The sequence below is a fragment of the Glycine max genome, chromosome 9, assembly GCF_000004515.6.
Source record: "Glycine max cultivar Williams 82 chromosome 9, Glycine_max_v4.0, whole genome shotgun sequence".
In the NCBI taxonomy this organism is placed as follows: Eukaryota; Viridiplantae; Streptophyta; class Magnoliopsida; order Fabales; family Fabaceae; genus Glycine; species Glycine max.
Window position 1 is genome coordinate 44,460,475 of NC_038245.2, and position 25,445 is coordinate 44,485,919.

General features: G+C 34.1%; 1 protein-coding gene, 1 long non-coding RNA gene and 1 pseudogene across 6 annotated transcripts; 2 read left to right on the plus strand and 1 right to left on the minus strand.

Moving 5' to 3' along the window:
* Positions 1-117: 117 nt before the first annotated feature.
* On the plus strand, positions 118-3,749 carry LOC102667244 (uncharacterized). 2 transcript variants are annotated; one of them, XR_005886401.1, is made up of 4 exons: positions 118-505; positions 1,154-1,336; positions 2,617-2,664; positions 3,477-3,749. It is a non-coding gene; the product is annotated as an uncharacterized lncRNA (long non-coding RNA). The 2 variants fall into 2 exon arrangements; XR_005886402.1 differs by lacking the exon at positions 3,477-3,749 and adding an exon at positions 3,059-3,106.
* A 1,681-nt stretch (positions 3,750-5,430) lies between these two features.
* Positions 5,431-8,783, plus strand: LOC100776996 (protein LOW PSII ACCUMULATION 3, chloroplastic-like; annotated as a pseudogene).
* Positions 8,784-9,662: 879 nt separating this feature from the next.
* LOC100808706 (protein ENHANCED DISEASE RESISTANCE 2) lies at positions 9,663-24,429 on the minus strand. Of its 4 annotated transcripts, none has more exons than XM_006587563.3 (22): positions 23,276-24,429; positions 22,859-22,933; positions 21,225-21,278; positions 20,783-20,848; positions 20,432-20,535; positions 20,031-20,098; positions 19,830-19,946; positions 19,636-19,676; positions 19,438-19,538; positions 16,824-16,919; positions 16,420-16,484; positions 16,059-16,130; positions 15,183-15,338; positions 14,712-14,944; positions 14,593-14,632; positions 14,305-14,459; positions 14,113-14,214; positions 12,599-12,643; positions 12,364-12,504; positions 11,361-11,456; positions 11,158-11,259; positions 9,663-10,031 (listed from the first exon to the last, which is right to left on the minus strand). In XM_006587563.3, the coding sequence occupies exons 1-22, from the start codon at positions 23,414-23,416 to the stop codon at positions 9,924-9,926; spliced, it is 2,178 nt and encodes a 725-aa protein (XP_006587626.1). In that variant the 5' UTR covers positions 23,417-24,429; the 3' UTR covers positions 9,663-9,923. The 4 variants fall into 4 exon arrangements, with proteins under 4 accessions (XP_006587626.1, XP_006587625.1, XP_006587627.1 ...); XM_006587562.4 differs by having other exon boundaries at positions 14,113-14,217; XM_006587564.4 differs by lacking the exon at positions 21,225-21,278 and having other exon boundaries at positions 14,113-14,217.
* Positions 24,430-25,445: the final 1,016 nt, after the last annotated feature.

Consider the following 25,445-nt stretch of genomic DNA (forward strand, 5'->3'; position numbering starts at 1 on the left):
TGTAAAGAGCTTTATGTTCGTTTATGCCTTTCCCATTTTTTTTCTCTGGAAGGGGTGAAATATAGGATATTCTACTTTTTCAGTTTTTAGGTTCTAATAAGGCATAATTAAGTGGTAGACTCAGCTTTAAAATTTTGTTCTTTCCTTTATATGGAGAATTATGTTTCAGATTAATGTGACTTGTAATAAAACCTTTTGAGCAAAACTGACTTGTTTTTATAAATTTCAGATGGATGTGCGGACTAATTCTCTCGTCAGGCCATCAGGGACAATTGACAAAGATAAGGAAAAGCTACGGATTGCCAACAATGGTGTCGTTCAGAGTGAAGAACAAACCTTACCTATTGGAGGTGATGGTTGGGAAAAGTCAAAAATGAAGAAGAAGCGTTCCTGTATCAAACTAGATGTTTCTCCCAGTACAACATTGACTAAACCTGTTAACACCTTCCAAGAAACTAAACAGGGAATGCAACAAAGACTTGCTACCGATTCGCGATTCTTTCAGGTATGAATGTGTTATTTAATTATTTTTTTTTTGTTCTCATATAATATTTCTTATTTTAGGCTAAAATAATATTTTATGGGAAAATTAGAAAGTAGGCACATTTTTTGTGGGAGGATTTAGGATAAGAAAATCCTCCCTTAAAATGAGGAAAAAAGAGTCAAAATGTCCAAAAAAAATGTTAGGCTTTTCAATCTTTATGCACATCAACAAAAGAAATTCCTTTGAAATAACCACGAGCATATCCCTAGAGAAAATCCATACATGAATTTTGGGGCAAAGAGACATTCTTGAAAATGCAATCATTCCAATTCCTCTCTAATAAACTGCCTGATAACTGTATAAATTGCTTAGTTCCATAGAATTGTAGCCTCCTGTTTGCTGCCAAATGTTACAATTGGAGAATGAAAATAAATTATAGGCAGTAACTGTTTGGAGTTCTCTCTAGAGTGTTAATTGTGAAAGGATTTTCTTCAAAGAAAAACAATACAGTTGTGAAGGATTTTGCTGATATTAAGGGTCATGAATTTAAAATCTTTGATGGATGATATCATGTAACAATTTATTTATTTATTTGCTCTATCCAATTCTGATTTATTTTCTTGCTTAAACCTAGCCGATAAATATAATAATTTCATGTATTTTTTTTAGGTCAGTAGTTTGTAATGGAACTGTTGGAGTTGGAAAATCAGATGGTATCTCTCAACAAACTGGGTTGGGCATACGAGCTTCTACCCCTAGAAACAACCAAGATAATAATTCCCTTGTCAATGATAGGAGGGGTCGTCCTGTTAGTTCAGACAAGGAAAGGGTGAACTTCAGAGTTGTAAACAAGTAAATACAAGCTGTGGAACCCCTTTTCTTTATATGATTGTGCGTTTGGGAAAAAGAATTGTCCTTCACTAAAATGTTTTTGCATGTTGCTTTCTCATTTTCTCCTTATTTTCGTCTTGTTTTGGTAGAATTGTTCAATTGTTTGCTTTCTATTTGCTATGGAGCCTTGCGATTAGTTCATATATCTCTTCATCTTTGTGATATTTTTTCTGGTATTGATGATTCATTCAGTATCTGTGTTATGTTCTATGACCAGGGCAACTGCACGTGATGAATTTAATTCATGTAGCCCTACCTCAAGTGCCAAAATAAACACTGCTATCTGTGTTATGATATTTTTTATTAGTTCTATTGCATGCAATCAAGTTAATGGTATACGTCACTATTATTACTGAGAAGTGGTTAAATGTCAAGTAGATCAAGCATGCAATATATAATTTTGGTTTAGATATTTATTTGGTGTTATAGATATGATCTAGAAGATAAAATACAGCACAGCCATTAACTGTTGTAGCTTAATATGACATTGACACTGATCGATTTCTGTATGTATCCAATGTCATTTGAAAACTGTATTTGCTAGCTTCCATTACCTCTTGTTTAGGTTAAACTAAACCCAGAATCTAAATTGAAAATGCTCACTGTAATTGGCTTGTATCTGGGAATATGGGTGGGGTGGGGTGTGGAATAAACTTCTCCATAAGCACTTCTTGGGAAAAAATGAGAAGGTAAAATGCATTCAGCTTCTCCATAAGCTAAAAAATCAGCTTATACACCTTATCTTTTGGAGAAGATAAACGAAAAGAGCTTTTATAAAAATTAAGTGCATAAGTTGATTTTAGCTTATGTGCAAAATTCAATTCATTATATCTTCTTATTTTGGTAGTGAAGTTTATCAAAACGAGGTCAATGAATACAACTTTTTTGGCTTTAGTAATTTCGAGCAACAAATAGCATTGATGTGACCTTGATTTGACTATTTCAGTGTTAGAACTTTTTTGAAAACTACAAATGTTTATTATGTTCTGCAAATTCTATATTATCTTTCTATTAGAAAAGTCTTTGTTATTTAGAGATCTTGCATGCTAATCTTTATTATTAAATATTAATTTCTATTTACTAAGTTTTGAGCCTAGATATATGTTTATTTAGAGATCTGAAGCTATATACTATTGCCTGCATTTACTTATGTTTATTATTGGCATAACCTGTTGGTCTAAATTTTAGTTTCTAGTGATGCATTACTGTTTTATTTTGATTATCGTTGTAATTTTATGCAGGTCTTTTCTGACTTGGAGCGTTCAGTGTGTAGAATGGTCCATCGACAGGTTTGATTCTGATAAATTGCTTTTAATGTTTTCTACTGTTGGTTTGAGAGATTATATTTACATTTTATTTTAGTAACTTGAGTATCGTATTCCGATTATGGCAGAACTTGATCAAGTTCAAGTGTATGATGAATTCCTTTTTGTTTAGCATTGGGATCATGGAACAAGTTTCCTTGATTTCATTTAAAATATTTTGAAGATTTAAATCAGTTCATTTGATTCTGTAATATTAAGATTTGTAACTTAATTACAATTTTGATTGTACATACCTTTCTCTGTTCCCATGGAGCTTATTTTTTAATAAATAGACCTTTTGGATTTGTATTTAGTTTTTGTCTTACTGCGGATGCTTCTTTTCTTAACTTGGGGGATTCGTTTTTTAATTTTTTTGTAGGTTGCCACAATTGCTTGGTTGGAAGCTGATTCTGTTTGTGGCAGCCACATTTTCTTATTACCTTTTAATCTATAATATCATGTATTTATGCAAATGAACTGCATATACCTGTGTAATGAACTGCTTGCAAATGAAGTGTGAGAGGTGAATGCTTTTATGAAAATAGTTTGATTGATGAATTTCTGTTACCATTCAGTGAAATCTGTCAAAGTATCATGTAGTTATGCTCACAATTTTTTTAAATGTATTTTGATTTTTAAACAATTTATGTAAGTAATCTTTCCTTGCTGTTGTTGAGAAGAATAAAAAATTGTTTGTTCTAGCATTTTAGAACTAAGTGATCTTTATTTTATTTTTATCTGATAAACACTCGGTGATCCTTATATCAACTTTTAATCAATGTCCTTTGTTTGTTCAGGGATTTATTGCATCCGCCCTTAATTATGGACTCATTACATGGTGACGAAGGTTTCAGCATTGCTTTATGAAAGTTTTGTTGTCAAAGTTTGTAATTTGTGGACAAGTTACAACTGAAGTTAGCAATGTTAGATATTCCTATGTAATTTTAAATTCTTGCAAAACTATATACTATCATTTAATTATGTAAATTCTTTTATTATGTGATTAAACAATTTTATAATTCTTCAAAATGATGTAAATTCTTTCATTAATTATGTAAATTCTTTTATTATGTAAATTCTTTTGCTTCAAATCAATGTATAGAATAATTGAAACACTACCTAAAAAACTAGACCTGCACCCAAAAAATTAAAAAAAAAAATATATATTCTAAGACGGTTGTCGGAAACCGTCTTAGTATGTTTCACTTTCTAAGACGTTTGTATGAATAACCGCCTTAGAAACTTTTACAAACAAAAACATACTAAGACTGTTTCACCTGAACCGTCTTAGTATGTTTGACATTCTAAGACGGTTTTAGTAACAATCGTCTTAGAAAGTCTCACAAACAAATGACATACTAAGACGGTTTTAGTAACAATCGCCTTAGAAAGTCTCACAAACAAATGACATACTAAGACGGTTGTTGAAAAATCGTCTTAGTATGTCTCACTTTCTAAGGCGGTTTTTACGAAAACCGTCTTAAAAAACCTTCAAAAAAAAGGACATACTAAGATGGTTACAGGAGAAAACCGTCTTAGTATGGCTCACTTTCTAAGACGGTTTTACAATAACCGTCTTAAAAAACCTTCAAAAAAAAGGACATACTAAGATGGTTACAGGAGAAAACCGTCTTAGTATGGCTCACTTTCTAAGACGGTTTTTGCAATAACCGTCTTAGTAAGTCTCACTTTCTAAGACGGTTTTTGTAATAACCGTCGTAGAAAGATTGGTCTATTATAACAGTTAGTAGATGATAACCGCCTTGAATTAACAATAAATTTTAAGACGGTTATTCTTAAAACCGTCTTAACAACCCCAATCTTTAAAGACGGTTTGAAAACCGTCGTTGTAGAGGTGAGCACATTTTACGACACTGCGTGCTATGACGGTTTAAAACCGTCGTAAAATGGCCTGCAGAACCGACTTAAAAAGCTTTATTTGTAGTAGTGCTTCAAAAAACACAAAATTTTAGATTTACTTGTGTATAGTTTAAATTTTGTTCGTTGTAATCAGAGAATTTATATACGAGCATTAAAGGTTATTTAATTCTAAATTAATGATTATTTCAATAATATTTTGTTGGAATTAAATGTATGTTAAATTTGTTAGTCACCAAAGTGGCCTAATTCTATTGGTAGCAAAAATTTTACAGGAGGTGAGACTTCTTATGATTAAAAGATGGTCCAATTATTGGCAAATTAATGTGATATGATGATAAAGTTAATGTTTACGATTTAGCTTAAGTTTAGATTTTAGGTTGACTTGTTCAGTGTGGTGGCAACTGACAAGATAAATGAGAGAGTTTGTAATAATGATAATAAATGAGAGGGTTTTTAATTTTTCTTTTTATGATTTAATTTAAATATATTTTTATTTTTTATAGTTTAAATATTTTATTTCTAGTCTTATTAAAAATATTTTAATAATTTTAGTTCCTAAAACATGTCTACGAGGATAACAATTAATATATTAAGATAATATTTCAACTGTGACATCATTTTTTAACGGAATATATTATCGATAAGAACTAAAAATTAAAAAATTTCAAAAAGTAAAATAACTAAAATAATTATATGGGTATATAAAAATAAAATTCTCAAATTATTCAGGACTAAGATATTTTGGTCCAAATTTAAACTAGCATGTAAAAATTTGACGGAGCATGAATAAATTATGTTATGACTATTGTACTTGTTGGCAATCTCTCTTTGCATGAGAGATACATGTTGAAAATGCTTTTATCCAGTACCATGATTCTCTCTAATTCTCCAATTGCATGCCCTTCTCTACCAACTTCAACGGCAAGATATTCTTGAACACTCTTACCCAATTGCCAGAAAAATTACATAAACAGCAGGAAAAAAAAAAAGGCTTAATTTTCTTAAAATTTTGCTCCGAAATTCCCTACCACTGTTTGTGCCCGGTTGCTTTTCTAATCTGTAGGGTGCCAAGTTGGAAACTTTTTCGCTGAAAAATGATGGGTTTATCAGAATTAGAGGAGCTACTGCTTATTCAATGGCACCCAGAATCCGAAAAACGGCAACATGTTCTGTATCGAAAGATGGTAATGATGCCTCTGTTGGGACTGATGTACCTTTCCCTGCTGATTACTCTGAGCTTCTGGAACACGTAAGTGTTTCATTGTCCTCCCTTTGCACCAATCTTTTGTTCATTGCAACATTCAACTTTGTAGTGGTGGTCTTGTTAATTTGTTATATGTCAATCCTTTGTTGATCAACAGAGCAAGTAAATTTTACTGAATAAAAAGGTTTCAATACCTTTTTCGAACCTACAAATATGCTATTTTTGTAGTTATGATCTAGGTAATATTCAAATATTTCATCAGTCTCCTTTACAAAGGATGTGGTTCCATCTAATGTTGCTATGTAAGCAATTTGTAACGTGGCATTGCTATGTGGCAACACTTTGATGGAGTCATGTAAGCATTTTTTTTGTAACAGAAGAATAAAAATTGAAAGTTTCGACATTATCGGGACTATAAACAAAAGAAAATTACAAAGATTAAAAGTGAAAAGTAGTATATTTTACAAGAATGGAAAAGGTATTTAAACCACCCAAAACAATATAAGAAAAAGATGGTGGGACTTATAGTTGTGTGTCATGTACACTCAGACACATGCTAATTGAACACTAAGATTGGTGTCTTTGTTATTGAATCAACCAACAGGCAAGAGTAGCTGCAGATTTGGCTATAAAGGATAACAGACAGCTAATGGTGAGTAGTATATGATAGCAATTTTATTAGGAATTAGGAATCCAGAACTAAAGTTACACACACTAAAGTGGGGAGCCTGTAATGAAACCATCTTATACAGGAGATTGAGTTTCCCACTGCTGGACTCAGGTCTGTGCCAGGTTCTACATAATTCAGTTTCCTTTTTTTGGTTTGAGTCCTGTTTTATCGTTGTTTCAATCTAAATGCAAATTGATTCATCTCACTCATTACATCACAGGTGATGGGGAAGGTGGAATTGAAATGACTGAGAGCATGCAATTGATTCATGAAATTTGTGACCGCTTCATTAGTCCAGAGAAAGCCACACGAACAAGAATAGTAATCTTCTTGATTTAAAGAATCGTTCTTCTTTGTGCCCCTGGAATGTGTTTCTAGATGAAAAGCCTTTCTCTACATGTAAAAAAGGGTTTTGTGCTCCTTGCATTTCTTTCAATTAACTTGGAAGTTGTTGATTTTTTAGTTTTCTTTTTCTTAGCATACAATCTAACTATGTTTTCAGTTAGTTACAAGTCTCTTGCTGTATAATTCCAACTCAGCATATAAACATCAATTATGATCGGTACACCCAGATGCCAAGATTTAATTCCATAGTTTGATTGTTCCAATTAGCTCTAACTTTCTAGCTTATGTATCCTGTCTCCCCCTTCTTCATATGTGTTATCTACAAACGTTTGTCCTGTTCTCTAAAGATGACCATGCAAAGAAATTTATTGTCATAATTCAGCTTCATCACTTCCAGTTGAAATTTATGCATAACCTTTTGATCAGTTTTTTCCAGAGGCTAGTGAAGTTGACTTTGCCAGACAATCAGTCTTTAGCAGATGTTCTTTTAAGTTGGACTATCTGACAAAGTCTTCGTTTTTTGAAGATTTTGGCTTTGTTGAGAAAGTAAAAATGTCAGACAGGGTGAAGACAGGAGATGAACTTTTTTTGGTTGGCTACCCATATTTTAATGTCAATGGTAAATCCAAATATCCTTTGTTAATTGTTCTTGTTGATTTAAACAATGAAAGTTTCCTGATTAGTGTTCCCTTGTATTTCAGAAATACTTGTTGTGGAAGAACTTTATAAAGAGGCTGTCTTGAACACTGAATGAAAACTGATTATTTTCAACGGAGAACTCGATCGCATAAGATCTGGATGTATCCTTTGCCAAATTGTGCAGCTTTTTTAATATGGATCTACCTGCTCCTATCCAGCATATATTAAGAGTTATTTTGTTTCAAAATATTTGTTACGTAGTAATTAGAAAATGAGTTACCAAGGAAAATAGGGTCAAAGATGTGATTTTAAGAAAACAACTTCTGTAACATCATAAAGTCTCAGTCGCTTTCTTGCCTTTTTCAGAAAATAGTTATCCTTGATTGGATCAAGATTATCCACCATTCTTCTACCCAAAGCTTGCTGCACTTACGAAGACCTTCCTACCTATGATGAAAACTGTGTATTACATTCATAATTTCAAGGGCCGCAATGGAGGAACACTTTTTAGGTCTGCTAGCTAAGTTAACTCTAGTTGGTCTTATTATGTCGGAAGGTCATGCTTAGTATTGTGGTAATCTGAGAAATATTCAATATCTTGCTTAGAAATGAAATGGAATTTCTGTCAGTAGCTAGACTTTGGTTTAGTAACTGCACAAGTGCTTATGAAGCTTATTTGTTTCTCTTTGGGTGCATGCACCACGTATGTGTTGTGTTTATTACATTTTCCTCAGGTGCTATCCAGGAGCCTGGAATGTCCTTAGAAGAGTGGGGACTGGGAAATATGTTTGTCTACATGAGCAGAATAGTAAGCCATCCTTCAAGGAAGTTTCCCTTGAGATTCTTCCATCTGCTTGATATATCAGGAAATACTAATGGTAAGCAATTATAGTTTCCTACGTGCCATAACTTAGTTACTTTATTGTGTGATGAACCACAGGGATTGGTCTCCAGCTCTTTTGCAGAGATTTAGAAAGAACCCTACACTTGCCATTTGATTAACGAAGTACTGAAGTTGGGGCCTCAGAAATGGCGTTTTCTAGGCTTCTAGCACAGAAGTGGTGTCGATGAGTAGCAAGTTGTTAATTGTACAGTTTAGGAATTCATCTTTCGTCATTTGTGTGTGTGGACTATTCTGCAGAACTTTATATCACAGTCACAATCGCTGAATTAATTGAATTGATGAGTAGTCAATAAAATACAAATGACACCATTTATTCTCCATCCAATCATCGTGTACCACTTGTTTGTTTAAGTAGAAATTAAAGTGAAAAGAAATAATGTCAAATTCCATTTGATTGAAAAAGAAATTAGAAATAGAAAAAATATTTCTACAAGACTACCAAAAAATACTTCCCCACCCAAATTGACATGAAAAGAAAATAATCTCTTTATTTTTTATATTAGTTTCTTGAAAATTAAATAATTTTTTATAACAAAGTTTAAAAAAATAATTTTACAATAAGAAAAATTATAATAGAATAAATAGTTACATTCTTTAATTATCATAAAAATATTTTGTATTATTTATTTTCACTCTTTCAATCAGACACTGAAATTTCTCTTATTCCCTTTGTACTTTTATCCATCTAAATAAAACATTTTCCACATTATTTCTCTAATATTTTTATCCTTTCTATTTCCTCATCATGCACAGGAACAATAATTCTTACCCAAGACTGGCCTCTTTGCACACTGAGAGAGCAAGAGATGTAGGATATGTTTACGAACCAACGCAACTGGCGTTGAAAACAAAATTTCCCTCAATGTGGATGGAAGCTATAATAATGATAGAGCTGCCTTTAATGGTCTTTTCCATGATTTGCAACTACAGTTGGAGTTGGCATATCTGAAGATTCATTGCTACAGACTCCATGCATGTTCTCCACCTAGTAATCATGATCAGCCCCCACTCGTGTTGCCTCCCCTCATTCTTTCTGTTCGTCATCTTCTAAGGCAGAATTGGGAAGTTCATATGCACCATACTCTTTCGTGAAGAAAATTCTTGTCCTGTTTTTTTTTTTTGGCAATGTATGATGGAGCTGCGCACTGTGATTTCCTCCATGTTCATGCAAGTCCCCCCCAGGAACTAGCTTTACCTTGCAAGCTGATGCTATGGGCATTCTGTTTCCTCGTCTGTATTTTTGTTTTTTTATTTTATTTTCCTCCGTGTTATCACACATTAACTAAAAAGCAATTTCACTCTTAATCTATATAAAATAACATAAAATCATACGTATAGAATGTTAAGAATGACACCATCCATTCTGCCCTCATTAGTAAACATAGTAAGTGTACAACATATTCACGTATAAAACCTTAGGAATGAGAAAGAAACTACATTACTACAATATCTTGCTGAAGGAAAGAAGAATTTCCTTATAAGATTTCATAGAAGAACCCAATTATAAAACAATGAACCTACATCCCAGTGGGAAAAAAAATGGTACACCTGCATATTTCAAACAAATGATTCTGTATAGAAGAACTGAAACAACTCGTCAGTCATGATGGATCTGATTCCAGTTTTGGGATGATGGCAGATTTGAGCTCTAAATGAGAAATACGAACAGCTCCAATAAGCCTCTCCGGCAATTCATCAGGTGTATTTGCCTGTCAATAATAATTTTGTCACAATTTCACAATACACACTAAAAGATATCAATGAACAGCCAAGCATGCCCAATACACACTAAAAGATATCAATCCATTGTGAAAATTAGTTTAACTTGTCAAGCATTTATTCAGAACCAAGTACAATTTTTACCTCTCAAACACACATGCCCAATATTCCAAAGCTCCCAATTCAAAACAAATTATAGGTTGTGCTAGAAAAATCTCCAACATTTTAATTTGAAACCATTCCAAATTGAGGACTTTTAGTAAAAACAGCATCTGTTTTGATACGAATACTTAAAGCAACAAATTCAGACCAAAAAATAGATAGCTATTATTAACAATAGTAATGGAGAAAGTAAAGCTAGTGTGTGTATCTTGATCATAATTTGGCATCAAAGTACGTACCACATTATAGTATCCACTATCCATCTCTCCCATACATATTAGGTAAACTAATGCACACTTCTTGGACACAATACAACGGCAAACTGCCCTCAACTCAAGTAACAACCAAATTCACACTTTTACTACAAAGTTTGATATTCATCTGGTCATTTTGTGCTAAAAGATTAACAAAATTTTAATATTAATAGAAGACTTCGTCTACATAACAGTATGACCATGTGTGAAACTTTTTTTTTAGCTAAATCAAGTGCACTCAATTTCAGAATATACATATCATTCCCAAATACAAAAGTGCAAGCATAAAAGCAGCACACAGTGAATCTTCAACACCCACACAGCAGAGCAAGATATCGTTACTTTGGAAAAATGTTTTTGTTATGCAGAACTAGCTCAACTTCATAGAGTATTTATAATTCCTAGCAGTTGGAGGAAAACAGGTAATGAAATTTAACACAATTCATTAAAACAGTAACAGATTTGTTGTCATGTCATTTAGTAGGTCTCCACAATCTGAAATATTGAAGACCCACAACCTCCTAAGTGATTTCAACTAAAATCAAGTACGACTAGCAAATGTGAAATCAAAGCCATTATGCTTGTGCAATATGAACATGAAAGTTTCCACACTGAATGCAACAAAATAGCTCTAGTCCAATTGCTGTCACTTAATCCCATGACTTGTTTAAAATGTTAATTACTAGTATATCAAACTCACCTGTACAAGAAAAGCCATATCAACCACCAATGTTGTAATCACACCAATAACCAGACCCAAAACTCCATTAGCAACAGTAGAAGAACCAATATCAACATCAATCTACAAATAAAAAGTAATTGATTAAAAAATCATGGCAGACAAGTTAGGAAACTTCCTACACAAGACAGACAAAAATTCATAGATATTGAATGAAAATTTACTTCTAAATACTTGGGACCACGAATATAGTTGCAATCAACTGCCTTTCCCAGTAAACAAGGAGTACTACCAACACTCTGGCGTACAATCCATGAGCCCTGCAGTTTTAAGATGGAAAATCAATAAGGAGTGCAAGGAGAAACATGCTGTTTCTCCAGCCTTTAAGGAAAGATAAACAGAAGAAAATGAAAATTAAATCAAAATTACATGCTGTATTTATCATTTAGGAATTACAGTGACATCCCGTGTGGTTTCTTGAAATTTCACACGATATCACAGCCCTTTTAATGCACACAACAGTAACCCCCCTTACATGGTACACATTGTAATGTGTTCAAGTAACAAGGGTACACAATGCAATGTATTTCAAACAAATAAGGGGGTTACTATAGGGGTTAAAAAGGCAGGGAAAGCGTGTAAAACTTCAAGAAACCACGGGAAGTGTCACTGTATTTTGCCTACCGCTTATCAAACTAATAAACATAATTAGTTCCCCAGTTGAATTCACCCACCGCTTCTACCCCCCCCCCCCCCCAAAAAAAAAAAAAAACACACATAACGCACACCCAAAAAATTAAAAACCTTACATAAGATGACATGATTGACAAACTTGCTTGTAACATTTGGTACAGAGCATCTAAAATTTTATTTACAGTACAAATGGTTTACTTTCTCTGACAAATTACAAGACTATAACACCAAATCTGACAAAAAGCAGAAAGAAAAGGTTACTAGAAAGAACCAGATGACATAAAAGAATCCGCCTCAAAATTAATCACATGGAGAATATTTAAAAAAAAAAAAAAAAGATAACGAATACAAGAAACAAATGGCAAAGCGCGCACACAACCACCACACTCTCTGTAAACAAAGGATGATAACAATGTTATAACATGCCCATACTAAGGCTTAACTACATAAGAATGATAGCCACAAATTATAAAATTGACTAGCAAAGGCAGTGAAAGTTGCCTAACCATAATGATGACAAACTTTAGTAAATACCTTTGGGACTGATGGTATGAGCTTAAACCTGCTGTTTCGAAACTCATCATCACCGTCAACAAAGCGATGCAAGAGGGATCCAGAAACTAACTCCTTTGTCACAAAATAAAATACCATACTATAGTGTGTTGATGCAGGTACCTACAACCAAACAGCATGCATTCATTTACTTTTAATTCTAAACCTTTGAAATTTAAAGTTGAGTAGTTGACTCAGTCACATGAAAGGAACTCACTTGAAGATTAATAACAATGGAGAAAAATCCTTTTTCTGAAGCAACCTACATAGACACAAGATTAGGACTATTGTCAGCAAAAGCCTAAATAAAACATACAACCCGCCCAACAACTTCAATAGATAATAAAAATGGAAATCAAATTCACCTCATTGTATATTTTAACTGATAACCATCCCATTTAAGCAAAGATATTATCATCCCTTAACTTATGTGTTTCAATTGCAGGTGTGTGGGTTTGCAGGTTTGGGGGCTGTCTTGGTCTGCAGTAAGGTGTTTAAAAAATAGTGCAGGTGTGGAGTGTTTTAAACCCAGAGAGCATTTTAACAAAAATTACAACACTAGCAGCATGTTGCATACATTCCTTTCATTTTGCAATCACCACTGACAGCAACCTTACAAGTATGACAAGGATAAGCCATGGAGCATACTGTATTTCAATCCCAGGTCAGTAGGGTATAAAACAAATTCAAATTGAAGGATGGATTTTGGGTTTAAACATTCGATTTTAATGAATAAGTTCAGTATCAAAAAACAAAGATGGTATCAACAATAGTTTAGAAAAGAGAGGGGGGTTCTGCTCCATCTTTGTATAACATTTTTAACTAAGAGTTAACATGGAATTGCATTAAATTGTTAAGTATCATCATGCCCCATTTGAATTAACAGGGGTTGGTGTTTTTATGCCCCAAACAGGATGGCTATGTGGTGTAAACAGGAAGCACAAACCTTGAGGAAGGCAAATTTAATTTTCCCATAACTATAAACTTCATTGAATATCTATGCAAGAAAATACAACCATGTATACAAGTGACAAGAAGCCTACCCTAGGTAGTCTAATTTACTGTTTACTTCAGACACCAGGATATAGTAACAAACCTACCAACAGAGCCCTATTACTGAGGTGTAGTGGACATAGAATGATGGAAAATAATCAAATTATTATGCTTCAATTATCGCTTGATTATTGTGCTTCAAACAAAGGGAACCTAGTAAGTGGTAAACTTTCAGTTGCTACAGGATACTTATAATGACCATAATGACCTCCCAGACCACCTAGAGGATAAGGTGGATCTTTTGGGAGAAAGTAATGTTAGCAACTCCTCTTAACCAAAAGGGAATTGAGTAAGGGGCAGAAGAGGGATTTGGATCTTAACAACCTGGAGCACCTGGCTAGGAGGGTGGGAAGGAAGGCTGAAGGGGGAAAGATTAGAAGCAAAGAGAAAAGGGAGGGATGACAGAGGGATAGGGGATAGGGGATTCAGTAACTGAGTGAGTTTTGGGGCCTTTGGACAGGAAAATTTGCAGATCCCTGAAGTTCTACAATCATTACAATGCCTATCTTTTGTTTTCTTTTGTGCTGTGTGTGTTTTGTGATGGACTTGTGATCTCTGTAGTCTGTAATTGAGTTTACCACTACTTTCTGAAAAAATACAAAATACCTAGTTCAAACCACGTACCAATAATCTTCATCAAGTAACAAAAAACAGACAAGGTTAAGTTAAATTACTCACTTGCGCCGCACAACCATGACGCCTAACCACATGGTCCATTCTCTTTGAGTCTTTAAACCAATCAACAGCAACAAGGTCCAGCATATGTTTGCCAGCAGGAACCTTCTAAGTTAACCACAAAGGAATATGAGTACACCCAGACAATGATAAATTTTGATTCAGGAAGTGTATAAAGAAATAACAAGAGAAGACCTTTGTCTTGTCATAGCAATAATGCTTGCTTCTGACTCTGAAGTTGTTTCCATCAGAAATTTTCCAGCAGTCCCGAGCATTATCACGGTCATCTCGGCGCAAATTGCCCGAAAAGGAAGAAAAGTCAATTTCATGTGCCGGTTCTTCTTCCAAGGCTTCAGTTTAGGAAAACATTATGAGAAGATTTAATTGAGCTTCTAATGTGCATGCATCTTTGTATGCAGGTGCTTCATGCACATGTTTGTAATTATAACATTATTAAATTAAATAAGGTGTAGCAAACAATACCTGTTTTTCTCACATCATTCTCAAGACCAATTTGGTATGCCTGAAAAGTATTAAAATATTAACACTTAGAACTTATGAAGCAAACCTCAAAAGTAAAGATGAGGGAATACAAATACAACCTCTTGTTCAGGTTCCGCTATTTGAAAATCTTCTTCATCATCAGAATATTCATCTATCAAGGCAGAACTTCTGCTTGCAGCATTCATTTGATCAAGAGAAGTAGGATTGACAGAAAAATCATTTGGCTTCTGATTCTTCTTTGAAGAAACAGCTGTTGAGGACATATTAACCATGACAGGAATTCTTGGATGAGCATGTCTTTCATCTGATTGGGCAAACCATTCACGTAAACCTGTAGAAATAGAAGGAAAAAATACAAGCATTTTGAAACTCATTGCACATCAGCCTCTCCCACAAAAGAAAAGAGAAATTCCAAAATGAGGCAACCTCCACTCCTAAACCTTTTAATTGTGAAATTGATAGAAAGAGAAAGGTACATAAAAGGAACCATGATGAATTGATGACATAAGGAAGAGGTACCATTCTATAAGAAAATTGTTGTGTAAAAGTAAAAAAGAAAATGAACTTACCAGCTACACTATTTAACATTTGGCGGACACAATACTGCTGAAAAGATGACAAGTAACCCACACCCCATCCCTTCAGATCAATCTGCATAAGATGCTGGACTTGGGTCCTGGGCCTCCCATTTCGAGGTTTTAAGGGGGAAATATTAAATCCTCCACCTGTAGAAAGCAGTTCTTAGACCTAATAAATTTCAATAAAAATAACAGAAACAAAGAAAACTATACATGAGATGCATCAATCAGTAGAAACAAAATTAATTCTTTATTAAAAATGACATACTAATGATAATGATAAAAAATGGCATAAAATCAGTTTATCATAAAGTTCAATCTTCATTTTAAGCGACAGAAAACACACAGCAAGGTTCCATTTTTATCTCTTGGATCAAGGAAACATTTCACATGTTTCAATTGATTAAAAGAGGGAAACTTCAATCTTTTGCAATCAACAACCCCAATATGCTAAACAACAAGCCTCCTAGCTGTAGCATTTCCAGGAAATTTTCCAACTAATTAGCTGTTTTAGGATTTTAAACTGGATCTGTTCATATGCGTGCAACATCCTCTTCTTTTTTAGGTTTAATTGCTATTTAGATCATCTAATTTATTTTTTAGGTTCAATTTGGTTCTCTTATTATTAAAGTTCAATTAGGTCCTGTAATTTTTAAAAGTAATACAATGTTTAATAAAGGAAAAAAAATACTCAAATTAGAAGAGGCAAGGCTCTTAAAATAAACTGTTAGCAAAACACCAAAGAGGACATATGCAGAACCTCTTCCATAATAAATTGATGACATCAAGACCCATTGAAATGTAGATTAATCCTACTCTCATGAACTTTGAAAGACGGAATCAGATATATAAAGAATTTAATCTTACTTTCAATATGTGCCCGAACACACCCTGGCTGTGGACCACAGTTTTCATGTTCCCTAGAGCGAAATAAAACAACTGCAAGAAGAAGAAACATCAATGCAAACTTCCAAAGTAATAGACACAAGGTAGGATCTTGATAACGAGTGCATTAAGCGCATTAATTAAGAAGCATTCAATGCCATCCATAAAATGCTTATGATCACTTAAAGAAATGCATTACATGTTTGATGTTTGAGTTTCCGATATAATAAATAATAACTTCTTTATTTAATACTCTCTGCTTTTGTTTCCTTAACAAGTGTCATTGTCAGCAAGTCCTATGAAAATATACCAAAACCTTTGAACAAAAAAGGAAAATTCCTACCATAACTTCCATCATCATTTCGGCGCCAGTATCGCACATAACAAAGATCACGAGGCCACACAAACCTGCAATGATAAATGCATAGCAGTTTGGGTCAACACAGTTAACCACTTTACTTTGGGGATGTGCAACCATTTCTTAATCATTTAGCCAGTCCCATATTATACTTTCACATATACAAAAAAAACAACCCAGATTTAAGTGGGAGACCTAAATATAGACTTACATGTCAAGAAATAAAAAATTTATCCAGAAAACTTATGACACAAGATACAAATAAATTTGGTTCTCCAAGAAAAGACATATCCATTCATTTATGCAAAAAAAAATAGATAGGTTAACTACTTAACTCTAATATAAACTACAAACTATTATAAATGATAGAGAAGATAGATTATCTTTACATTGGGAACCAGTCTAGCTGAAGTCGGTGATAAAGAACTGCTGTATGCCCATCCACCTCCTCAACTAAACTACCATGTAGGAAACTGCAATCCCATCTGCAGACATGCAAATAATAAGAAGCAAACAAATTTATCCACCGAATAAATATTTGCAGATTATGGAACATCAAATAAGAAAGAAGAAAAAAACTTGTTTTCTGTATTTCCCTTATCACTACAGATTAAAGCATCCTTGACCTGTTGTAGGTCTGCAGGAGCAGTTTTACTGCCATCTGGTAAGTTTTCATTAAGTTTAACTTCTGTGTTTACAGTGAATATTTTTTAATTTAACTCAAGTGATAACTAGAACAATTTCTGAAACAAACAGGATGATGTCCAGAATCTTGCTAAATTTTCCAAATCTTTTCTATAGCCCTATAGTTTATGTTATCATACTCAGACTCAGTTATGTCAAACATCTCAGTGCATCAACGGTAATCCACTCATATTTATCACAATTATGAAGAATATAATAGAGGTTCCAAACTAATTACTCCTCTGGCCTTGCAGTCAAAACTAAACAATTTTGCACCTCACAGTCCAAACAATTTTGCACCTCATCAATCATAATGGTCTTAATAAGCCTCATCAGTTTACCATCTACAATAACAACTAAGTGTTAACCCACTAGGTCAAGTCAGCTATATGGATCATATAACAATATTGAGCTATTAAGAATCCAAACTTTCAATTAACTCATTTAAATTAATGTATTTTTCAATAATTTTTCACCTATTTTTTTCTTTGGTCTTCCTCCACCCTTTTTAATGTAATCCTCTTCCATTTGGTCCACCTTTCACACCACAGCCTCTGTTCGTTCTCAGCTCTTTTCCTCACATGACCAAACCCATCTTAGGCAAGTTTCTATCATCATCTCAATAAGTATTACTCCAACATTCCCAAATACTTCCATTCATAATCTAATATTCTTATCTTAATATTCAATTTATCCACCTCAACATTCTCATCTCCCACTACTCCAGCATCCACCTGAAAAAATCATTGCTAGTCATAGAAAACTAGCATACCCTGGTGTCAGAAGGCTCCTCGCTTTGCGAAAGTATGGGGGAGAATCATTGTATGTAGTCTTTCCCTTGCATATGCAAAGAGGTTATTTCCAGATTCAAGCCCATGACCAACCAGTCACCAAAGCACAACTTTACCGTTGTTTCAGGACTCACCCTCATTGCTAGTCATAGAAATAGCTCAAAAATATGTAAGTAGCTTTCAGCACCAACAATGCCCCATTCATCATCATTTATAGCATAGCAATGCCTCATTTCTCTCCTTGACCAGTATCCCCTAGTATTTTTCTCAACATTCTGACCACTTTACCCTCTTTAGCATCTAAGTTATTAAATTAGATGGTTGTCCTTTCAGAGTTCTTTACTGTTTTTATAGGATGCTAGGGTAGGGCCATTCCTGACCTTATCAAGAAAGGCATTCCTAAGGTGCCAAGAATAGATCACCCTTGCTGGAACCTTGCCTTAGTACCTTGGACATATGTTTTGGTTCCTTTGACTACACTGTCCAGGACATGCTAGAATATGGCCCAGCTTGGACTAATTTCTATTTTCTAGCTTATGGGCGATTTCCAATTGTAAAACCTACTGAGACTTCTCTAAGACAATAGTGTCAAGCCTTGTTAAGTTTATAGGTGCTTGTCTAGAAGTTAAATGAGGGAGCCTCTTAAAAATTTGAGGTGTTCAAGTTAATTTTAACTTTTTCAGCTATCACAAACTTAGGCAGATCTGGTGGGAATCTTTGTCCTGGATTAACATGGCGGGACCATTTGCGCAACACCCAGGACAGAACTTCTTGCAGCACTCATTCTGTAGTACCTATCTTGCTATCAAATCACAGAGATGGTTAATTTGGTGGGTGGCACTAACTTGGTGTGTATGGAACCATAGAAATCAAATGATCTTTTCAAACGACAGCTTCAATGCCAATAAGATACAGGATGGCGCCATTTTCTTTTGCTGGAGTTGGCTGAGGAACCTTGAGAAAGGATTCGACAATCCTTTTCATCAATGGTCGCCATATCAGAGTAGGGTTCTGTAATTAGTGGAAAATAGTTCCACAGGCAGGGATCACCAACGTAAACTATACACTTAGAGTTTTGGTTCTTTAATCCATGATGATTAGTTTTGTATTAGGGAACCAAACCTCCACATGAGAGATTAGATTGGTGATTGTAAATATATCAATACAACTTGTACAGATTTCAAATTAATATATATTATTATTTTTGCGGATCAAAAAAAAAAAGTTAATTTTAACATACGAGAGAAATTTGATCTATTTACTCCTTGATTCATTTTATTTTCCTCTCCTATATGTGTTTTGAAATTTATAAGCTCCTATATGTGTTTGTTGAGAAGTTTATTCAAAGTAACTCTAACTAAAGTAGTATCAGCTGACATCACAATCTCTTAAAGTGTAATTGCTCTCCCATACATCACTACAGTATTTCTCCAGAAACAACAAAGAATAACAACCTGGCATACATCATACATGACAGCCACAAATATGCAGAAACATAAAAATAGTGGTAATTCTGCGGAAAACCTACTCAAACCGTGTCCCATCCATGCTCATCACAAGTTCAAAAATCTCTTCACAAGTTGCCTCCACGACACCTACTGCCTTCATAGCTTTACTAAAGCTTCTTGGCTACATAAAGAAGCAAATTGAAGATAATTGTGTTTCCCAAACTATCCTATGAAATGTAGTTCACCGTGCAAATAAAGAGAGACAGGAAATAACGCACAAGGTAATCAACTTCACCAAGTTCTTCAAAAATACGAAGTCCTGCAAATTTCAGAAATAAAATCATCTAAGCTTATACAATTACTACATATCCAATCATTTAAACACTAGAAATCAAGAATATATCAATAGAATAACTTCTTTTATGCAATCAAGATATGAATGTGCTCTATCATGTAAATTAATGTAGCAAACCATCTTGACATTGTAAAAGACGCCAATGCTTTCTTGAGAATGCTTGGTTATTGATATTCTGATTTGACAAATCTGAGTCTATTTCCCGTGTCCAGTCAAAAACTGATTCCGGAGGACCTGCATCACAAGAAAGGAAAGGTTTAAATATAGACTGTAGCAGAGTAATTGCAAGCCCACAAGATGTAGGGATACAAAGTAGACCATTTCCAATTGTGGTCCTCCTTAACAAATTTGGATGAGGTTCATCTTCATCCTCCTGAGCACTGAACCTGGTGATGCAAAAAATACATTGGATGTTATGAATATATAGGAGGATACACACAATAACATTGGTATCCAACAATTATCTACAATGGAGCTATTTGCTCAGCAGTGCAATAAAAATGGCCTAAACAACTAAATCATGTTCCAGTATAACCCAATCAATTATTTCAGTTGCATCTCCTGAGAATGGACATTGGAATGAGAGAAAACAATCTAAAGGAAGACAGGCATAATTTAACAACATATGAAACAACGGCAAAGAAAAAGCAGGTAAACTTTACACGTTGCCTTCTTCCACAAGCAGTAAGTGGAAAAAAGCAAAGTACAAATATACTTACTGGCTTTCACGGTCTGAGGAAGAAGCTGTTTTCCCATTGTCCATCCCAGATTTGTACTCAAAAGAAATATATTTGTTGCCATTTGATGGTTGTGCTCCCTGATGCTGCATGCATCGAAGTTCAATAGCATCAACTCACACAACAGGAAAGCATGTCCTACTAAGATGAGCTTACAAAGTAAGATTGCAATATATCCTTTTATCCATGTATCAAGTAAATGCTTTTCATGTTTCAAGCCAATATAAATCAGGGAGAGTCAGGAGAGATAAAGTCTAACAAAAAATTTAGGAATATGGATATTAATCCATATTTAAAGAACATAATAGGATTGTGCAATTCAATGAAACAGACCTGATCAATGACATACTCAATTTTTTCCTTCCAAATTAGAGCCTCTTGGATGTTAAATGCTGCCATCTGCGGTAAGAACCAGAGTAACATAATATTTACTCAGCAAAAGAAAAATTATAAAATAAAATAAAATATAACAAAATGTATAATAGTAATTAAGGATAGAATTCGTTTATTTACATAAAGCTTTTGTGCGGCTCATTCAAGACTTACTAGAACTATTACACAACAGAAAATTAAAGCTTTAGTTTCAGCTTATCTAAATAGAGATAGGAAAAAAAGAGATTTTCACGGTTTATGGATTAGTTGAATAAATGCAGTAATCCGCGAGAATCAAAAAGTATACTATATTCATAGGAATTTAATATTTCAATCCATACATGAGGCAACTGCAAGGTATAAATATATGCTGGATATATGAATGTGAGGAAAATCCACTCACCATAATTCGATGGTTCTTTTCTTTCTTGTTGTAAAACAACAAAACATAAACCATCTGCACAAAAAAAAATTGTGGGCATATAGAAAGAACAAAACCATTATCCATATGGAAAATTTTAAAATAGTTTAAAGAAAGTTATATTTTAACAATAAATAAAACTACCAAAACCCAGCATATAATGCCACTTTCAAAATCACATCTGCGGCCAAATTGTTTTATTCAACTTTACATGAAGGAGAAAAAACATGATACCAAAATTCTTGAAATATCTTTCCCTACTTTGAAATTATTCATATGAAAAAATAATCTGACTAGTTTACACTGTGACTAAAAGGATAATCCGGTTACTGGACCCCGCACCAGGTGAGCACGCAAAACTCTCATTCTAGTGAGTGGCTCAGCTTGTAAGGTTTGATTTTAATCTAAATGATTGTACTAACAGGATTAGTACAAAAAATATAAGTTTACACATAAGCTTGGACAAGTTCATGAGTTAACTCACGAGTTTGACAGAAACGGCTAGAAGTATAGAACAGTTTTCCCCTCCCCCACCCCCACCCCCTTGGTGTTCAGCATATACATTTGATCGGGAGATTTCTCCAGTAGACATGAGGAGGGATTGCAAAGTTATTGTATCTTGTTCTCCTACTTTATAATTATTTTTTCCTTCTGCTGTCACATTGAAGAATGATAATTTGTCCTCCTACTTTAGAACAGTGTTGTTAAATAGCAGCCACGGCAGAATGGCGTGGAAGATTTTTTGCCAACCGCCATGGGCAATTTGTGAAGGGGGCCCACAATACCGGCACCATAAGGCACAATGGTGTGTTTATGTGGCAGAATTTTGGCCTTCCACCATTGTTAACACTGCTTTAGAATTATTTCTAGATTTCTTCCATAATCTAAAAAGAAAAAAATAATAATAATAATCTGTCTTGGACAACACAGGACCCTACCCAGCTCCATAAGTGAATCTGATGGTACTCAAAGGGGTATGAATTTTCATGTATGTCTAGTATAGTAGCATTACTCTCCAAAAAATGATGATGTTTGTTTTTTCTCTGTTTTACTAAATGTCGTTGGTATTATTGATGATCCATCTTTGCATACATCACACATCATAAACCATTCCACAGCATCCCCTCAGTCCACCCATTTACTGCCTCCATTCCACACATCCTATTTCCTAAGACCATCTCCAATGGGGGTGTTTATATGAGTTGCTTAACTTTATGCGACATTGCTTAAAAAAAAAATCCATTGGAGCAAATGACATAGCATTGCTTATATAAGCAACCGTTGCTCAACAAATTTATACCATAAAAAACATTTTTCAAGCATTATAGGATCCGTAAAATTAATTTAAGCACTCATTTTAACAACTTCAGCATTGGAGAAAATTTTCGTGTAAAGTGCTTAAATCTGTGTGGAATTGTAAGGCCCATAAAATTAAGATAAGCAACCCATCTAATCAACTATACATTGTAGATACTCTAATTGGATTAAAATTGACACAAGTGCATACCCAGCATACAAGTATAGTTCATGCCACTGATCATTTAAAGACTAGAAGGCTCACACAACGAGCATAACTACCAACAAAACAAATATGTGTATTTAATTGCAGAACTCACATGTCCATGATGAGCCTTCAAGCCTCTATCCTCCACTCTACAGTTGCCATCAATTAGCAGTGTTTTAATTGGTACCTTAGAAAAGCATTAAAAATAAAAAATAAAAAAAGTTAATGTCGTCAAGTTTTCAAGCAGCATCTACTCTCCAACACCCGCCCCTCCTTCCACAAAGTAATAGATACAGAGCAAAAAAAAAAGTTCAGAAAGCATAAAAAAAGTTAAGAAGTCGAAAAAGCAATCTCGCAAATTCCCCATCCTTTTCCACCGAATAGTATGCCCCAAAAGGTTATTCGGGAGAGTGGAAATTCAACAAACAATAAAAATTGAAGGAAAAAAAGAATAAGAATAAGAATAATAACTGAATTCCCCCAAAAACTGAAACGTAGAAGCGAAATTCGACAAAAACGATAGAACCACCTGATTATCCTGCGGTTTCCTCTTGTAATACGCGAGCAGCCGCGACTCCAACACGAAGTACCTCATGTGGATGAACGATCGTCCGATCTTCCGCCGGCCGTACCGCACCATCCACCCTTCGTACACCACCTTCGACGACATCGTTTCGCCGCACCACGAATTTCAACTCTCGAAAACAACAAATAAAAAAACGGAACAATTCAGGGACGCAATTCCGGCCGGAAGCTGGAGACGGCGAACCTCTGCTTCGGCGAGATCAGTCGCGAGCTACAACGCGACCTGCGGAGTCATCACCGGCGCCGGAGACGGAGGATCGCGGAACCAGCGATTCCAGTTTCCGTCTTAGGATTCGGAATTCGAACTCCGCATTGGCGCTAGTCGCAGTTGGTCTTCGCCGATTTCTAGAACCGTTGGAGTTCGATTCGCCGGGATCGGGGAAACGACGACGTACGAGTGAGGAAAGGTGATGAGAGAGAATTTTGAAAAAGAGAGATTCTATTCTAATTAGCGCAAGTGTGAGATCACACGTAAGTGACCGCGAGGAGCACTTGCCACGTGGCGAGATTCCATTGGGCCGTGTGGGTTAAATGCGTGTTGGCGCCGTGACACTTTCCCTATTTTTAAATGGAGGTGGTGGCGTCTTCCTCCTTCTCTTTCTTTCTACATCTACTAGTCTCTACCACATCACTTTAATGTTATTTTTAATTAGAGTTAATTATTTATTATGTGTTGTTGATCAAAAAAGGAGGTGGGTCCCACGTGATTTTTTGTTTTTTGGAGATGACGGATATGGCCCTCGGTGGGAGAAGCGTGCACATTTGTTTGTATTGGGGTTATGGTCATTGTCCAGTTGTGCTAGGCCACTTACATGGGGTAGGGTGTAGTGGGATTAATTTGTGCGTCTCACTGTGGAGTGTGGACAGCTAAGCGTGACATTATTGAAATTTCAATTTTCAAATGAGGGAGGACTCTGCTCTACCAAGGTAAAGTAGAAGACAAAACAAGGTAAGTAAATTATAGTAATTAATTAAGGCATATTAGGAATGACATTAAAACCTATTTTTTATGACTACTACTAGGAGTGACATTTTTATTTTTGTATTTTACAAGTGTAGATTTTTTTAAATAGTTTAATAAGAGTAGATATTAATTCATTTAAGATCGTTGTTTCTCCATAAAAACTAAAATATAAAATCTAATAATTTAACTCTCACATTTACGCACGTGCATCATATAATAATTAGTATTTTATTTAGTAAAATAACTTTTAGGCTTTTATATTTTTTCTTGTAATATAATGTTTTTTTTCATCTATGTCCATGTAAACAAATTGTTTTAGTCCTTTTAAAATATATTTATTTTGTTTTTTGTCCTTAAAATATTTTAAATAGCATTTTTTTCACTGTTTAAAACATTATCTAAAATACTTTAAGAATAAAAAAGTAAAACAAACATATTTTACAAGGGTTAAATGACTTTTTTTGTGGGACCAAGATGAGAAAAAATGTTAAATTACAAGAGTCAAAAATGTATTTAAACTTAAAATTTATTATTTTTTATCCATCAATGGTCATTATTAGTTTTTTTTTTTGTTAAAATATTAGTGGGAGATTTTAACTTAGAATCTCTAATCCCACCAAACTCTTTCAACACTAAACTCTTTCTTATAAACTATCAAGTTAATCTTATAATTCTTAAATAAAATTTATTGTACCACCAAGCTCGTAGATCAACTTGGATAGGATTATTTCATCATAACTAAAGGTTTCTGGTTCGAGTCCTGGACAAACAGGTGCATTAAATACTTTGAGGAAAAAATTTATCGTTTAGTGATCGTACTCGACTTAAACATGATAGTCTCCAATAAAAAAGTGCATGTGATCTATAAAAAAAAAGTGTTATACTAATTGTTCATGGCCAAGTTAAGAACTTAGATGCTTATTTAATTTCTCAAATTTAGATGAAATTTTTTTTGAGTTCTCCTTCAAATTTAAATTTGATTATTTTTGTCTCGTAGTTTATAAATATTGCACTCTTAGTTCTCAAAATCGATGCCATTAAAAACATTAGGTTAAATTACAATTTTGGTTTTCCTAAAATTTTAAATTTGTGACTTTTGTCTCTTATTTTTAAATCAAGACATTTAGTCATTATATTTTTTATAAAATGC

What these genes read in the sequence shown, in the direction of transcription:
- LOC100808706 (XM_041005087.1), bottom strand. Translation starts at nt 23,416, where the DNA reads ATGTCGTCGAAGGTGGTGTACGAAGGGTGGATGGTGCGGTACGGCCGG. An exon ending in AAATGATGATGGAAGTTATG is followed by an intron (nt 16,131 to 16,419) that starts GTAGGAATTTTC and finishes TTCTTCTTGCAG; the next exon opens with TTGTTTTATTTCGCTCTAGG. An exon ending in GAATGATGTGAGAAAAACAG is followed by an intron (nt 14,460 to 14,592) that starts GTATTGTTTGCT and finishes CCTAAACTGAAG; the next exon opens with CCTTGGAAGAAGAACCGGCA.